Source organism: Bactrocera dorsalis, chromosome 5 (assembly GCF_023373825.1).
Source record: "Bactrocera dorsalis isolate Fly_Bdor chromosome 5, ASM2337382v1, whole genome shotgun sequence".
NCBI lineage: Eukaryota > Metazoa > Arthropoda > Insecta > Diptera > Tephritidae > Bactrocera > Bactrocera dorsalis.
This window is the reverse complement of record NC_064307.1, coordinates 3,977,375-3,996,481: the sequence shown is the minus strand read 5'-3', so window position 1 is coordinate 3,996,481 and position 19,107 is coordinate 3,977,375. Positions and strand designations below refer to the sequence as shown.

The 19,107-nt window shown below is 35.2% G+C and overlaps 1 protein-coding gene across 6 annotated transcripts in view; it reads right to left on the bottom strand.

Moving 5' to 3' along the window:
• The window catches only part of LOC105232812 (putative uncharacterized protein DDB_G0286901), a 118,873-nt gene that overhangs the window by 17,818 nt on the left and 81,948 nt on the right, over nt 1-19,107 (bottom strand). For all 6 annotated transcript variants that reach the window (XM_049458073.1, XM_049458076.1, XM_049458072.1 and 3 more), the window contains 3 exons: nt 17,660-17,759; nt 17,383-17,404; nt 4,520-4,599 (listed from right to left, as the gene is read on the bottom strand). In XM_049458073.1, the coding sequence (XP_049314030.1) occupies nt 4,520-4,599; nt 17,383-17,404; nt 17,660-17,755 (198 nt within the window). In that variant the 5' untranslated portion in view covers nt 17,756-17,759. The remainder of the gene's footprint in view (nt 1-4,519; nt 4,600-17,382; nt 17,405-17,659; nt 17,760-19,107) is intronic.

Here is a 19,107-nt window from a genome sequence, read left to right as displayed (position 1 = left end):
TCACCGGAGAATTAAGAGGAAAGTGCGGTGGCTGCCACATACGCAAATTAACAGACAATGCAAACAACTTCGGCAAAATAAATAACGAATTGCGTAAAAGCGGGTAAACATATGGGAACTGCAATAAGTGTGTTTGATTGTGCGGTTAATATGCAAAAATTGCATAATAAATAGTTTAATGTGAACGGCAAGTCGCTAGCGATATTTCAGTTGCGTGATTTTGCCTATAAGAATGTATGAGCCGGAAATATGGTGGTATTCTTATGTTGACGGAGTTAGCATTCAATATTTATTAGAAGAGATTTTTTGAAATTACGTGACTACAGAGGGCTTTACTTCTATTACGAAAATTTTTTAACCTGAAATAAGCGTTTATGGTTTATTTTAAAAAATAATTGATGGAGAAATGAGCGTATTTCAATGACATGTCCTATTTATACTCATCATCTTTTTATCTGATACTCCAGTTAACCCCATGATGCTGTGGTGTCCGGTCAGAAGACAACATATTGCGTGTATTATTCGACTATCTATATATATATTTGCGAAAAGGTTGAGTAGCTCACTAGTTGTGGTAGAGTATTTCAAGAGTAATTACTGTGTTTATAATAAGTGGTTGCAGATATGGTATAATTTTACTACTGTGATCAAATTGAAAGGTGAATTTTGTCCATTTCGTTTCCTTCTAAGTGCAATACACTTATGCCAACGGGTTTTCCAGTGATCATAGCACTTGAAAACATCCTCCGTCGTGATGGCCATCAGAGCCTTCTTCGATTCAGCTCTAATATCCTCAATTGAGTCAAAACGGTGTCCTCGGAGTGGTCATGTGAATTTGCTGAATAGCCAGAAGTGACACGAAGGTAAATCAGGCGATTGCGGTGGTTGCGAAACGATATTAGTTGAAAAAGTGCCGAAATAGCACAAATAATCAATGCAGTATGAGATGGTGCATTATCGCACCTTTTTGTTCAATAATTTCAGACATAGTAAAAATCGAAGAATTCACTTTTAGAGCCTCACAAAACAACGGGTGTCTCAAAAAGTAATGAATATTTTGACATTAAATTTAGCATAGATGTCACTAACAGTACTACCAACTTACAAAAATTACCGATTCGAAAAACACGCGAAGTATAAATAATTCGCCTTTCAACTTGATCACAGTAGTATATGGCTGCAAACGAACGTTGTAGCCGAGGGCCAACCTTCAACCTAAGTTTTGAGCAATGTTGCCAGTTAATTTAAAATAGTTAAGTTAAAAAATTTAAAGCATTGATGTTGACTACGATTTCGATTATGTGTATATCGGTGGTTATAGGTCAGTTAACCAGTTTATCTGGGAATGCTCAGCTCTTACACTAACTAGTTATAGAAGACTTGGAATATATCAAATACCATACCTATAATGGCTGCCCATAAAAAGCATAGCGGACATAAGTATATTCATTGAGAGCGCCAATGATTTGAGTGCAAAGATGAAACGAGATAGTAAGATTATAGACGCACCTAGTGCTAATCGACACGGAGGGAACAGAACTCCTACTTACCTACCTACAATTAGTATTAAACTTTGGAAATGGAATGGCAAAAGTGAAAGAGGAAGGAAAATCCGGACATCCAGAAACTAAACAAAGATTTCTAGGCTCACTAGATTTCTTCAAGAGCTCATTAAAATATTTTTCCTTGCATTAATATGGTAGAAAAAATTGCTTCATAAGAACTTTTCCTGACAGCAATGGCCCACAAATTGAATGACATTTTAATCAAGGTTGAATTGGATTTGAAGAATCCAAAAATTACCAGGCGACTAGACTGTTGTAGAGAATACGCAGAATGTAGTATTAAAGGATTCGTCATTCTGAGATGTTCTGTTTCATGATCTAGCTCTTAGAATTTGTCAATAATTTCAGTTTGCCATTAAATTCAACTAAGATTTATGTTTCTTTGCGCGTTGGCCACGGCGAATATCGCATTCGATGGAACGATGAGCTGTATGAGATATACCACGACACTGACATAGTTCAGCGAATTAAAAGACAGCAGCTACGCTGGCTGGGTCATGTCGTACGTATGGACGAAAACACTCCAGCTCTGAAAGTATTCTTCGCATTACCCACCGGGGGAAGCAGAGGAAGAGGAAGACCTCCACTCCGTTGGAAGGACCAAGTGGAGAAGAACCTGGCTTCGCTTGGAATATCCAATTGGCGTTACGTAGCGAAAATAAAAAATGACTGGCGCGCTGTTGTTAACTCGACTGCAATCGCGTAAGCGGTGTCTACGCCAGTAAAGAAGAAGAAGATTGAATTCAACTTCATAGCTTATCGTAGAAATACGCAGTTTAATTACATTTTTGTAAAAAAGAAGAATAATGATTACACAAAAACTTTTCAGCATTAAAAAAAAGAACTCAGAAACTCAGTGCAGTTGTTTCGCATGCAAAGATTTTTAATTAAGAAATCTTGTTTACAGATATGACACAAAATGCTTGACATCTATCTGTTAGTCAACAGGTAGTTGTACCAGTTAAAAATCGTATACAATTAAAAATTTTAATTATTGAGGACATCTCTGAATTCACATACATTTTTCTAACTTTGTACTCGTAAGCTTAAGTAGGACGTACACATATGTGCATGTATGTGTATGTGCATATGCGTTGGTAAGTGCTGAATGTCATTGGTCAGCCTAGAGTGGCTAATCGAAATTTGCAATCAGTTGGCAAAATATAATCCAGAGTTAATTGAAAATGTCTGTTCACGAGCAACAACAACAACAACCGCTGCCCATTATCATATAGTGACCACGGGGCCTCACTTGGGCAAGGCCGAATGTGCTGACAGCGATCTGACACTGGAAGTGCCGCTGCTAATGCTAAATGACAGGCCGTCTAATGTGTGGCAATTCCAAGAAACAAACTCATCAACATGCATGCACACATACACATGTACACGGGCCTCCAAATAGCTATTTATTCAAATAAGCGGGTACACCGTTGTGCTTCTTATTTATTAAATGCAGTTACTTCGTTGCTTGTCGCACGTGTTGCAATATTGCTTGACAATTTAGAAACGTGTTGCCTGCTCAAATTGCCACTCAAAGGCAGACACAAATACCAAGGACATATACCGCTAGGTTGGTATTTTTTCATTACCCTGATAGAATTTAACCATTTCTCAATTGAATACAATTTCATTTTCCATGTACCGTTGTACATATACCTGCAATACTCGCCTGCATTTTTTCTATCCAAGCGGTGTCTCGAACACCTCATCTCATCATGCCAGGCAAATCCTATTGCCACATAAATTCAATTTACTCTAATACGCTTTGGCATTTGTTGCATTGACGATGTGGCATAAAATACTTCACATACAAGTACATGTAAATATACAATCGTGTACACTTTCATTACGTATACACAGTACAAATGTATGTATGTAGTGGCGAATTGGTTGTAGTTTTCATATAAGGGTCCTTTTAGGACAAGGTTTCGTAGGATGTGGCTGATATTTTCCAGTTCAATAGGATTTTTGATTTAGAGATAGAGCTTGGAGTAGGCGATATGTATTATAGCCGGTCATATTTCCGCTAACCGAAACCAGAAGCCAAGTACTTGATTCCGATTGTTCAGTTTGTATAGCAGTTATATACTATAATGCTCTGATATTGGTCGTTCCCATAAATGAGCAGCTTATTGGTGAGAAAATGACAAGTACAAAATTCCAGATCGATATCTCAAAACTTGAGAGACTAGTTCACGTATATAAAGACAGACTACAGACAATGGATAAATCGACTTTGCTCGTCTTGTTAATCACTTATACATATATATGTACATTGTGGCAAAAAAGCACGCAGAAATTGTAACTAAATTCTTCAATGTAAATTATATTTCTAAAAAAAATGTGTTTTGCTAAGTTTACGTTTTCTTCTGGGCATTACAAACTTCGTGGCGTAACATACCCCATTCAGGGTATACAAAATACGGTCGTTGCAAAATTACTTCTTTTTTTTAGAGAATAAGTGTAAATAATCGCTTAATAAATTAAATAAGTATCCAGTGTGTGAATACTTCTTTTAGAGACTGTTGATTTTTCCTGGAGGGCCTTTACAATTTACTTACAAAATAAAAAAATACATATCTATTTTGAAAGGAAATTGATAGAGAAAAAATCAGAGACAGAATAATCAAAATAAGAAAAAACAAGAGCAAATGGAGAGAAGTGTAGGAAATAGTGCCATTGAAATAATAAAAGTGCCAACAATAATACTGGTCGAAGGGAAAGGGCACAGCGACAGCATATTTGTTTATGTGTGTGTGTGTGCGTTTGAGTAGGTTTGAACACAAATAGACAAATATATAAATTTGCACAAATCCCTCGACTAAGTATGTGTAGGTGCGGCCAAAGTTGGCACGTGCAGCAACGCTTTGTCGTACAACTACAACTGTATCAGGGCGCTTAACCCGCTCATCTCTCTCGTACACTTACGCCACCTCTTCTTTTTGTCAACTTACCTCACAGACACATTGTGTTTTACAATCCAATTTAAATGTCTGTCCATGTGCATATGTTGTATTGCCAACCGTACAGTTAGCTGCAGCAGTGTTGCACAGATGTTGCAACACACACAGGATGGCCACAAGTCGGGTTGTCGGTTGATTGTTGCCAGCAAAAATGGTGTTGATATGTTGATGACGTTGAAGCGATTGCGTTGCGGGCGGCACAGTTCAGGCGGTGCAAGCGAGTTGTTGAGTGGGAGAATGCAAAAAGAGAAGAAGAAGAGAGAAAATTGAGGAAATTTATAACACCAAATGAAGATATATGCAATTGAAAATATTGTTGTTTTTCTTTTTTTGTTTTTGATTTTGTGTGCATTTTGCTCGATTTACAACTTTACTATGTTTACAGTGTTGCCAGTGTGTTTGATAACATAAGCCAACAGAGGAATCGGCAAAACAACGTAAATAGCTGTTGGCCACAGTTGCTGCATTGTTGTTGTGTTGTTGCTTTGTTCCTAAACTCAAATGAAACGAAATGAATTGAAATTGTATGGCAGTTGTTTTTGTTGCACTGCTTCCTTATTTATCCATTTGTACGTGGGTAAGTTGGCTGCGCATGGCTTGGAGCCCCACGAGTGGTGCTCCATTATTTATCACATCGCCCTGCCAAGAGAGTCGTGGAGCGAGTTTGTATTAGTTTTAGCGTTCAAATGTTTGTATTTGCAGAATTGTAAGAGGAATTAAATATATATCTATAGTATTTATTTTTGTGGATGTCTATGCTTTGTATGTAAGTAAAAAGCTCTCTATTTTTTTGTGTACTCAGTGCACAGAAGACTGTGGCAGTGCAAAACTTTTGCCCCATTAAGTGGCACATTTTGGAATATTTTACTCTAAATACCTACATGACCATACAGTTATAAATATACACTAATATTAATTATAAAACACAAAGTTCTTGAAAACTAGGAATGTGATGCTTTCTTCCTGAAAGAAATAAAATTTTAACTACTAAATAAGAGAAACCTTAACTTCGACTTAACCGAAGTTAAAATATCCTTCACAAGTGCACTTCTTACAGCAAAGAAGGCTAAAAAATGAATTTTATCTCAATTTTCATCGGTCAGTTTGTATGGAATCTAACGCTGTGTGCTCCGCTCTTGGCGCTACCGACAAATGAGAAGTTTCTTGAGGACAAAAGGGCGGGCAAAATTTCAGAACAATACCTTAAGAAATGACGGACTTATTTTTGTAATTTTATTAGGAAATAATTTTATTTAAATTTTTTTTGTATTGTCCCTCAACATTCATTTTATCTACGTGGCAAGATATTTTTAGTTTTATCTTGTCTCTTCGACTGCAACTCTGAAAACTTTGTTCTACGGAATCTACTCCTAGCAGCATCTTCTCCGCGTATACATATGTATACCTCCGACAGATATATGAGAGGGGCGGAGCCGCTGGAGAAAAAGCGCAATGATTTTTTTTACGGGTGAATGGAATCTCAAGAAAGGTTTCGAGGGAGTGTCTTCTGTTTGAAGCTCTCAATGAAGTCTTGTTTCAGATTGGCAGACCACGGAGAGCTTTGAGCTCACCTTCAGCAATGTGAATGTCCTCACTAGCAAATATGTAGCATCAAGCTATTCCATGCTTCTTTGAGTGCATGGCATGCATGCATGGGAACGAGCAGCGGTTTCACTGACTTCGTTAATTTATTCGCTTAACCTATGAGCTTCAAGGGAGCTCAGTAAACGGAAGCCTCCTGGCTTAGTGTGCTAAGTGAAAGGTCCATTGAACTACAAGCTTTTAGCAAATCTCACATCGCGCCCATCGCTGATTGAAGCTTCTCGGTTGCCATACTTACCCAGCGAATTGTACGAAATTGATATTATAGACAGGCGTCTCTGACTTCCATCTGGGATTATTATATCTATTTCAAAGAAAAAAATTTCTAATGAAAATGTTACTCTTTTAACTTCTTGTGCTATTGTTGAGCTGATTGCTGTTTAAAACCCGCAGTATTCATGCATTTGGTAGATAGTTAGCTCACTTATTAGCAGCTAAATCTATTTAGAGTTATAGGATTAAACAAGTACATAAGTGCAACGGTAAGCAAATGTATTTAGCTATAATCTGTTTGAAACTTTTCGAGCTTTTCCTGTACAAGTGCTTAACTGTGTTTCTGAAACACACACACACATGTGCGACTTAAAGTTGTGTGCCTGTTTAGCTTGCGCTGCATTCACCCTTTCTGCTTTTCTGCCTTTTGTGCAGATTTTGCACTTTTTCCACTTTCTGTTTTAGCTAAAGTTTAATGCGCGTTTAATTAAGCACAAGTGTAAGTCGCACTAAATACTTTTTAAGTACCCTGTCACTTTATGTACAAAGTCAACTAGTTATGTTTAAAAATTATGTGCAAAAGTTGAGTAAATTGTTGTTTGTTGATTATGAGTGCCGCAAGTTCAGGGAAAATAGTATATAAAGCAAAATCAGAAGGTAATTACTCGATTCGAATGCAGACGAATACAGTACCTTGCCAAATTTTTGAAATTTTTGCTAAATTTTCGAAAAAAATTCCAAATTCCAATCTGAGAGAAAATGATAAAAATAAATATTTTAATAGATAAAAAAAATAAAAATAATTTAAACTTATGCATAACTAATAAAAAAGCAAGCCAAAACATTAAAAAAAAAAAACACTTTAAACGAAATCACTTTTATATGCCCATCCATCTCCATGAGCGTAACATTTGTCATATGACGCGACACCACCAGGTCAGACTCTGTGTATTTGTCATTTTGCACGTATAATCAATAATTTGCCATTTCACCGTTATGCTTTGCGAAATTGAATAGCTGAAAATCTCATTACACTAATGCCCATAAATTTGGTTTGCCATTTCAGCAGTCGACAGGGCGTATGCGTAACTAATGTGCAGCATGAAATACTACATTCAACTCTATACACATACACATTCACTCACTCACATGTGTGTGTTGTGTGCGCGTGCAAGCACTTACATTGCGCAATCTGCAATATTCTCGCATGCGCTTGTCATTGCCGGTCAAAGCGACATTTGCCGACACCTTCGCCTGCTCACTGCTCTTCCACACGCTTCGTATAGGTTCTCAAAAACACTGAGACATTAAGATGTGCATGTGGGTGTGTGTGTGTGTGCAACGGCATGGCTTAATGCTTACTTCAACAAATGTGCAATTTTCCAAATGCATGCCAAAGGTCTTTTCTAACCAATTACTTTCACCTTTCTTATTTTTGTCGGTTTTGTTCCCTTTCGTTTTCTTTCTGCCATTTGCGGTGCTTTCACAGACACACCACACACATACACATACACATACTTATGTATATATTTATCTGTGTATATGGTTGGCAATATGTCAAGGTAAAATATTATTACTTAGAAATCTATATGCATTTGCTTTTAAGTAAAAATAGTTTTGATATGAGATTGTACTTAGTAGGGCTTTTAAGAGAGTGTGAGAGGCAAATAGGAAATTGCAGGCTTTTTGCGCGAAATCTCTTTTATTCTATTGAATTTTAGAGCCGCTTAGAGATGTTTAGTGCACAATGTGAAAAGTGAATGTGTTAGTATTACAAAATGTGATTTCAATTTCAAAAACTACATTTGGAACAAAAAAATTTTTCAGAAAAAAGTTAATTTATGCGATTTTTAACAAAACAGAAAACAAAAATATTTTCAAAATAGTTATAATAGTAATAATTGCTTATGTAGAGTTCATATTCTTTCATTTCTAATAATTTAATTTTTTTAATGATACAACTCCGAACCAACCAGCTACAATTTTCATTATTTGAGAAAGGAATACTTGTATTCTAGCAGTGAATGTGCCAAACCACTCGCGTTATTATTATTATAGCCAGCATTACGAACACCCACTATTTGTTTTTATAAGCCCAAAGTGAAAACATCGTAGTTTTAAGTATTAAGCAGAAAACCCTTTTAACTTTACACCAAGCGAAGCCATTATCCTTTTCGACTCACATCCATTCTAACACATATCACATATATGTATAACTGCCTGCAGACGCGGCATGCTACCTTCCCCTTTTCTGCTGTTTGCGCAAGCAGACTGAAATATGTGCTCCTTACGAGTTCCTCATACTCGTGGCTTCACTCAACCATTACCTTATTGGCATTTCATATTTTTTTCTTAACAATTTCCATCTTTCTCTATTCCACTCATGCCGTGCCATGTATGCAGTTTCACATAAGTTTTCGAGTTGATTTTTTGCCTTCGCTTTTTGTCTACGCTTTAGTTCACTACTTGTTCTGGCTAGTTGACTTACTGCCTGCTTGGCTGGCTGCCACTTACACTATTACACAAATAGACTTCCGTTGACATTGACATGTCATGCCCATCATGAGTGGTGAGTACATTGAGGTAACTATGTAAAACAAAAAAAAAAGAAAAATGAAGGAAAAAAGAAAAGAAAATATTCAACCACTCGAGCCTCGAATGGTTGGGTCATGTGCTGCCGCATATATCCGGTGCAAAAAGCAGTCTTTTAAAAGTACAGTTATTTACGTGTGTGTGGGTACACATATTTTCACAACTTAATATTAATGTATGTAGAAGGTCTTTTATACATATGCGCTAGCAAATAGCTGTCTACTTATACATAAATATTCTGTTTAAAGTCTTGGCAGTACTTATTGGCACTCAAAAACACTTCGAAATATGCAAGGCATTTAAAAATAACGGTCTTGCTTTATGTAAATAAGTCACGAGTACTTTAAAATAACCTAACGCCTGAACGCGCTCTGCTGGTTGTACATTTCCATGTGGGTGCACTGCGTATGAGTAATGTTGAAAATAAATTTTTGCGTCTCACTCATTTTAGAGTGTGGGATACTTATAAAATAAGAATCTATTAAAGGATTGTTGGATAAAAATACATATAACATGTATTTCTGTTAAATTTATCAAAAAAATTTTGAAAGGAAAAGGGTCAAAAATGCGAGGAAACATGGTTTATATACCGATCTTAAAAGACATGATGCTAAAGAGAGGTATATTTGGGACTGCTCTGAGATAAAACACTGAAGTAAAATTTCTAAGCTCTTATACACAAGTTTTGGTTTAAGTGTCATATGTCAGTTTCACCAGAATCTGTGGAAACGGAAAATTTTTTAATGCTTTCATCGAAAAAAGTTCTCAAGTTCCTTCAAAATTCTTAATCGAGCTTAAGTAATGAAAAAAATCTGCAAAATATTGGTTAGTCGAAAAAATCTTTTCGTGTTTTGTCAATAGTTGTCGTTGCAGTCGTATATGCCTAGTGCTATAAATCACAATGTATCATAGCATATAGAAAAAGTAAATTGAGGTTTGATTAGAAATACGAATAGACTTTTTCGACTACCCAATTTCATGCAGTACTACAATGACAATAGCAACTGCCAAGAAATATGATTTTATAATTTTTTAAATACCACAAATCGTAGCTTTAATAATATTTCCATTTCCTAAGCTTTAATTTACTTTCTATATTTTAACTTTCCAAATTCAAACTATTAAAATTATGTATTTCACATTACTACACATTGATATATTGCTAAAATATCACACGAATTTGTTCAACAAATTCCGCCAACTTTAACAAGCGCCTTCCTGCTGCAGCACAAAAGTTTTGCGCCTCAAAGGTATTCATGCGTGTCTTCTTATGAAGTCACATACCCGTACACAAAGATATATGCGTGTGTTTGTTTGTGTGTGTGCTGTGCTCATGTGCTTGCATATTCGCATCCGTTGCATTGTTGCTGGGCGCCGCTTATTGCACCAATGCTCCGCAGTTTCAATTGTTCTCGCAAACTTTTCCATTACATGCTTTCGTAGCAGCTTCTTCGGTCACGTGCGCCTGGACACTAAAGAGTGCACTTTACAATTTGACTTTTAACTTAGACAATTTATGAAAGTTGTTATTAATATTATTTAGAATTTTGTGGTTTACGGTGCATTCATGACCATGACGATGATGATGATGACCGAGTAGATGTGCGCAACAAATATTATTTGTGGGTGACCAAAAGTTATTCTTTCAAATATTTCATTTCTTGCTAAAAGTTGTGGAAGTACGTGTGCATAGAATATGGGGAAAAGAATATTTCAAAGTGTTCTCATTGCTTTAGGGTAAAAAAGGCAAAGAAAATTCATGTGAGTTGTCGAAGAATTGCTATTTTGCATACCTATTTCTGATGGGATTGGACTAGTTTGGAATTAAACGGAGTGTACTTTGCACATATAACCTTGAAAGCGAATGTGTGCATTTCGTGGAACGAAGGTAAGCAAAATAGCCATATTTGATGAGCGAGTAAACTGAGGAGCTTCTCCGGAGCGAATTGCTTCGAGAAATAGTTTATTTCTTGTTGCTACAATAATAATAATGAAACATTGTCAACATTTAGGGTCCTAAAAATTTAAAGTAAATTATTGTCTTCAGTTGAGATGAGGGTTTTTGTAACCTTAAAATTTTTGAACTAAATTAAACAGGCTAAACAATTTTTAATTCGATATTTTTGAATACGATTTAAAGAAGAATTTAAATTGAAATTTTAATTTATTACCGAAATTATTTTTATTTTGTCAATCCGTTATTTGGAAAGAATTTAAATAGTTTTTTTTCTGAAAAATTTATATTGAAAATTTATTTTAAATTTTGGGATTGAAAACTCTTTTTTTTCCTTTTTAAGAAATTATTTGGAATTAAAAATTTTATTTCAATATTGTAATGCGGTATTTGGGATTTTTATTGGAATAGAACAAGAAAAAGGTATTAAAGTATTATATATTTGAAACTGAGATTTCGAAATTTGGAGCCAGGATTGCGAATGTTTCACATCAACGTTTTTGGATTAAAAATTAAGTTTTCGATTTTTAGTTCGGATTTTGAAAAAAATTGAAATATAAATATTTTTTGTCTAATTTTTGGGATAAAAATTTATTTTTGGGTTAAAATTTTTCAATACGATATTTGGAATAAAAATTTATTTTTACTATTTTGTTCCGATATTTGGGATTTTTAATCAAGATTTTTGGAATTGTACAAACTGAAAAGAAAAAACATTAAATGTTGCAACCCTGGTTGAGATTCGTTTACATTTAAGAAAATTTGCATAACGGTATATTTTTTCAAGTTTGAAAATTTGCCTTTTTAAGAAAAAGCAAAATCAAACATTGACCTTTGGCCAAACTGTTTGACTTAAAATAGTGAGGACATCCCCAATCACTGCAGCTGATTTACACACATGTGTAAGCTATTACTGCTAACTAAAATCTCGTAAATATTTTTCTTAAATGAAACAACATTTAACCTCATACACAAGCGCTCTTGAAAGAACATTGCTGCGATCACGTTCTTACAATGCTCTTCCCTCTGATTCACTTCATGCTTCCTCTCTAAGTACGGTAGAGTAAACATTTGACCCTTTCTGCGTTGTTGCAATAAAATATTCAGCAAATAAATTATGTATTTTCATTACTCTTCACTTTGCTTTACAAGCATAAAACAATAACAACCAAGCAAGACGAACTAAGCAACAACTTGCAGCTGCCGTCTGCGTGTGCTGTCTTGCTGGCGCAGCATACTTCTAGGATGCACGTATTTCACGTTTCGCTTTATGTGTGCGTGTCAGAGCAGTAGTGGTGGTGGCGGGGGCGGGAAGAATTATGTTCTGTTTTGCTTAGCTAATTCGACAATTTTCCATTGCGACTTTGCATTTTAATTTATGCATTTTGCATTGGCTTATCTTTGCTGCTTGCTAAGCTGCTGCTGCCGCTGCCATGCTATCAAACTGAACTTACTGGACCCAAATCAAAATTTTGTTGAAATGTAAATATTTATAACTGTTTGCGCTAGTCAAGTCAAGTCAGTTTTAAATCACTTTGTTGCTATCAGCATAAGTAAATATTGCTAAAGCCCCAAAGGGAGACATAAGTAGAGGGATCCACTAGAGTGTGTATTTGTGTGTGAATTTCAATATTTGCAGCCGCATTGAGTAATACTGCAGAGCTTAGCATTTTCCATATTCAATTCGATTAGTTGACCTTTACAATTTCCTGCATAAGAGTACACAAACATACATACACACATTGCATAATATACAAATATATACACGCACTTATTCATATTTTCCAATATCTTCAGCATATCCTTCTTGCTGTCAAGAGCTTTATTAATATTATTATTTTCCTTATATGCAAAACATCGAGTTGCGTTTTCCTTCTTACACTCTCTTCCCACCTCTCCACTTTCGGTTGCTGAATTCTACAGCTCTTGAAATCAATTTATTTATGAAAATTTCAAAGAAAGATAATATTATTCTTTCACTTGTGCTATTTTCAATCCACAATCCATACACTTGACTCTGCTTGATCTTTGTGTTGCTTAACGACGTCAGTTCTTTTTGCCTGCGGACAACTCGTGGTCAGCAGATGACTTAATCCGTCTGTTCGTCTTTCAACACACACATCTACACACTCTGCATTTTGCATGAGAGTATATTTGCTGTCACAGTTAGACAAGCTTGCGCGTGTATTGGTGAAAAGCGATTACAATCATAATCCTCTCCGCAAATGTCAACACACTCGCGAAGTCAAGATGATTACATATTAGATTGGCATTGATTTCAAGGATATTGAATAAGATTTGAATGATATACACTGAATTAATAGGAAATTTGTTTGATGATACATGGCTGGATAACTGTTGGTTTTTGAAGCGATTTCTGTTGTACTTATGTATTAATTTTGCGCAATTTATTGAGTTGGACAGCAGAGTGATTTATTTGAGGACTTATCTCTACACATGGGTACATATTATTAAGGTGATTTAAAAATTTAGTATTTATATATAAGGAAATTTGGAACTTTGATGACATACTAATTGTGTGAAGGTGGAGGGCTTTAATTGTTATGAAACTGCATTTCTTTTAAAATGAAGAGGTATACAAAATGTTCATTTTGATTCTGAGCTGGCCGTTTTATGGCATCTACATGCAATATTAATAAATGATTCGGAAACTGTATAGTTGCCTTGGATAATAACCCTTGTAAAATTTCGTCAAACAACTAAGTTTTCCATACAAGGACTTAATTTCGATGGATGCTTTTATTTAGCAGCGAAATTTCATAGTGCTACATTATCGACGCTTCCGTAAAATGAACAGCTTCTTGTGGACAAAATCGCTTGTTCAAAATAAAGGGAATTAGTTTGCGAATATACTGACTGACAGGTAGATAAACAGATGGCCATGCTAATTAGACTTGATTCGCCATTTTGATAATTTATATATGTCTCAGAAGTTTTCTTCGTGGTCTTACAAACTTTGTGCCGAACTGCGGAATTTAGATATGATATAAAATTGTAGCCATACTCGTATATAGCCATTTTTAAAAGTTAGTAATTTTGATAAACTGACAGAAATAAGACACTATTGATTGAATTAGTTCTTAGAGACATTTGTAAGAGGTAGATAAAAGTAGATCTGAGTGAGAAGTCTTCATATGCTCCGAATGGTACATATATATAACTGCTTAGTAAAAAATGTCTTAAAGAATATTTGTATATAAAGGTAAAAATATAACTGTTAAATATACATACATATGTATATATGCTATATTCAGTTTTCTTTTCTACACTCATAGCTGTTCTTTTATGGATTTGGGATTTATTTGACAACCAAGGAACAAGTTCCTGCGAAGTACATACATATGTAAAGAAAACCGAACGTGGGAGTAATCAAGTAGAGTGGGAAAATAAAAAAATAAAAAAGAGGGAAATGAGTATTAAAAAATTCGTCAACGTGCATGCAAAAAATGAAAGAAATCAGTGAAATGCTACAGCGGTGCTGACAATTTGAGACAAAGATGTGAAGGAGGAATGCAAAAATATTTAAGTATATACTTGTGGAAGTTGCCTCATATGCAAATAACGGTAATGCCGTGTCTAGTCATGCGTTTAACAAGTCGAAAGTTAACTAGACAAATATACGCGACAGTGAAGCCAAACAGGAAAAATGTAAATCGGTATCTATCGGTCTATAAAAGTCCATTGCAAAAAGCATGAATTAGCACGGAGAAAAATTTAGATACAGTTCAAGGCCTTCAAAAACAAATAAACTATAAATGCAATTAAATTAGTTTTAAACACTATGAACTGAATTTTCAAAAACTATGTTTACATTCAGAAAGCGTGCTTTCGATAAACCATTTGCAAATTATAACAGTACAAAAATTTGATAGCTTCACTGTCTCAAACAAACCAGATAAGATTTCCCTTGCAACGCTAAGCTATTCTCGCAGACCTCACACGTGTTTGCAGAAGCACAAGTGGCACATTTCTCGCCAAAACAAATATTTGAAATTATAACTGGCACTAAAGTTGCAAAACGCTTGGTTTCTGGGGCAATAAAAGAACTTTGTTGCCACCACGGGCAGAACTTATATGGCTTTTATTGTTATATAAATTCGCTGACGAGCGAGAAGCCGTAAATATTTATATTTGTTATAATAAAACGTGATTTATTGCTGTTTTTCTCCATCATAAATGTCATGAATATTTATACGAGCACTGTTAGCGGCTATAATAAAATTATGGCTGGCTCGTCAACTATTTTCATTTATTCGCCATTTATTTGTTGATACATGACACTGATTGTGGGCAGTTTATATGTTAAGTATCACAATATTATATTGTTTCAATGTGTGTTATGCCATAAATGTTTTATTATTTCTTTAAAGGAAAAATGTTGGCGGGTGAGCTTAGAATTGTGTAGCTTAAATCAAAAAGTAAAAAAATTCTAACGGTTATACTGCTTTCAAAGGTTTTGAAATAAAATTTAATATTTCCCTCTTGCATCCGACCAAATTTAAGCATTTATAATTTACCTAAATTGATGAACACTGGGGCGTATGAGCAACATTTTAGCATTACTTGCGACGACCTTTGCGGATTTACTTATTTACGTATGTATACTCCAAAAGATGTAAAACATCGCAAATACAAATAAAACAGTTACCTCCCATGAACAACCACACACACACAAATAAATTACCGGGTAGTTAGGTAGAGTGGATGTGTGACGTAGCATCTAACCTATATCTATAAAGCTAATGGCAATTAAGCTCATAACTACTCATTACGCAGCTACACACATGTGTATTATACCAAATATTGCTGAAATTACACGAATTTGGCACTAAAATCTTAGCTTTTCATATTTATAATGTTAGTATTTCATGCCTCACATACCTGGGTTTGTGTGTGTGCAGTGAGCGCGCACCAAGTTTCCACAACCGAAATTAGAAACTTTTTCCCCAAAAACTTCCCCAAACATCAAATGCAGCTAAGCAAGTTGAATTGCATTTACTTTGCCTGAAAATATTTGAATTTATGAACACGATACTCGAGCACTCGAGCCGGGTAACGGCGTTCTCCTTCCGGTGGGCTGTTGCTCAGCTCGCGTACGCTCTCAATTCAGGTCAAGGCTCAAGTCTAAATCTCTAGCTGAAAGCAACGCTGATTGTTGCTGTACCTTTGCTACCAAAAAAATAAATATATACCTCGGCAGTGCTGTTGATGGCTGCCTGCCTCACTGTTATATTTAGTTTCAATGTTTTGCATCGCCTTCTAAAAAGTAAAAATGCTGCCGAAAACTTTTCGTGTGCAACTATCCGAAATATGCGGATGCGGAATATGAATACGTGTATGTATTGAAGTGAAGTGCATTACATTGGCATTGAGTGGCATTATTGGTGCTGTTGGAATGTCTATGCGCTAGTGTTGAGCTGTTTAGGTAAATCAATATGTGTAGGGGTGATGTAAGGAAGGAAATAAGGCGAAGACCAGGAGTAGAGCTTATCAAGTCGACATGACTATTGATCTTTTTCAGAGATGACTATTGTAGGTCGAATATGTACATTGATTAAGTTATTAACCGGAATTTTAGCTTAAAACTTAATAGAAATTATATATGTCAGGTAAAATCGAAAAACAAGAAAATTGGCAAAAAAAATGTATATATGGAATATGGGTTAGGTTCGATGGCTGATCTAGAGATCGCACTTAGATCTACAAAAAAAGCCAAGGAGCAATCAAGGCTATGGCCTCGTTTCGCATAATGATATATCAGTTCTTGAGAAGCAGGATAGCAATGGATAGTGTCGCCAGAAACAATCGACTTCAATTCTACTGGGTTTCAGGTCCCCAAGCAAGGTTAAAACACAAAGTGGTAAACTAAAAATGCATAAAGTTCTGCTCACTTTTTATAGAAAGTATTTTAAGAACATGACTGAGATACTCACTGGTCGCAGTGCGCCTGCAGAATAGGTCTAACAGATCAAATAAAATGTAGAAAATCTCACGGAAAAGGTATTAGAGATTTCTCGTGCACTTGTTTCGTATCAGCAAGGCATCGCTTCAAGTATTTGGGAACTCCACAGTAGGAGAAACTGGAAGAGGTATCGATAGTGTGGCCATAAAATCTATTGAAATTCGCGTCAGGCGCATACTGAATGATGGATACTTCTCACCAACTAAGTAACCGCACTTCATCTGACATCGCAAAGAAGTAAAAGTGGTATACGCATAGCCTACCAGATAACCTAACTAAACCTATAGCATATTCTATATATAAAAATCTTTTTAAAATGTAGAGTTATGCTTTAAACTGGCTTAGTTGCAAGTTGTAATCTTCAAATTAATGAATTAGTCATACATTTTTTTATTTTAGATTTCCTTGGATTACTAAATTTAAAAATATATATGCTTTTTCTAACCAAATAAATAAATCTGTAAGTATCATAAATATATATATGAATGTGTAGTAATTTTCGTAACTTACCAGGATTGTGTTGCCTCAAAAGCTGCGTTCAAAATTCCGAAAGCACCGAGTGAAAGCAGCGTAAAATACGAAAAACGAAAAAAGAGTAAATTAGTACATTTATTTTTATAAAAGCTGACTTTGTAACTTATTAGGCCATAATAAACATCACTCAAACACACATACACACACAACCAAGCGTGTTTTCAGCACTGCTCCCTTCATATTTCTTTACATAATTTACTTTTTGTGGCACAAATTTCATGCGGAAGTGAATAAAATTTGCTTGCTGACTCACCTTTGTAGCCTTAAATTCCAAGCTTAAATTCGCCTCAACATGCGCTGTTGTGAGACCGTTAAACAACACACCCAACAGCGGCAGCAATATCAGCATTTTCCTAAAACACAAGCAAAAACGGAAATTCCAGTGAAAAAATTGCAACCGTTATGTGCAAATAAATGTGTGTGAGTGTGTTGGCATATAAATATAATGTGCAGCAATAAAAAATGTGTCTGTGTATGTGTGTCAGGTGGCGTGTGTGGCAAGCAGGTAAATCATTTAGTCGCCGCTTGTTGTTGTGTCAGTGTTGGGCGAAAAGGGTCAAGCCAAACTTTGTGTTGCGCTCGTAAAATGTTATTTTTTTGCTAATGTCATGTCGGTCGGGTGTGAAAAAGTTAAACACATTTTTTCGATGTCTTTTTTGTTGCACTCTTTTGGTTTTTGTTGCAATTTATTTATATTGTGTATTAAATTAAGGCAATTTTAGTGTCTGCCCAGAGTATAAATGTGTGTGTGTGTGTATGTGTGCAGGCGTTATGACATTTTCAGACATTTAGTGAAAAAATGCTTTATTGTGAAGTTGTCTGTGTGTGTAAGTAATATTGGTTTGGAGAGAGCAGTTTTTATTGTCTGCATATATTTTAAAGGCCTTGTCTATTTTTTATTATCGGTCTTCATTTCTCTTAGCTTCCGAATTTTCGACTGTTTAACTTTATCTAGAAAAGCGGTATGAAGACTGCATCATCATAGGCGCTAAGTGTCTCGCATAAGGGCAGAATATCAAGTACTCTCACATCCTTGGTTCAAATTGTTAAAATTAATGCATTTATTACAACTTATGAGGTGTTGTATCAAAAAACCAGAATGATAAAAATATTCATACATACTAAAAAAAAATATTTATATTATTAAGCTGATATCGAACTATCGTGGCATTTAGCGGTCATACTAAATGGAAAATCGGAATCAAGTGCCTGTGTGGAAAACTAAATTCACTTTTCACTTGACGATATATCTTCAAGAAACTTGGCATGGATAATGGTGAAAGACAACGCTGTAATATCCGAAGAAATTATTTAGATGAAATCTCTACAGCATATATCTGTCATACTAACTGATTGATCAAAATTAATGTAAGCGATTTTTTGTGTTTTTGAAGAGTATTATAGCATCTAGGCTACCGAAGTTAACGTTTTTTCTCGTTTTTTTTTAGATTTTTATTCTCAGTCTTAATAAAAATTTCCGGTCTGACTTTACTGGTGGCTCTCGCCATATTCCAAGTATGCTTTTGGCTAACTATTCCTATTATTAGCAGAGCCTAAGTCTTAGGTAATGAAATTGCTGGTCTCCTTTCAATACTGAAGATGAGAGACAGCGTAGTAAATCTTTGGTCGTGAACAGTCTTATCAAGTTTCTTTAGGTTTTCTGGTTGACTATAGTAATACCTGTACTAGCCACAAAAGGAC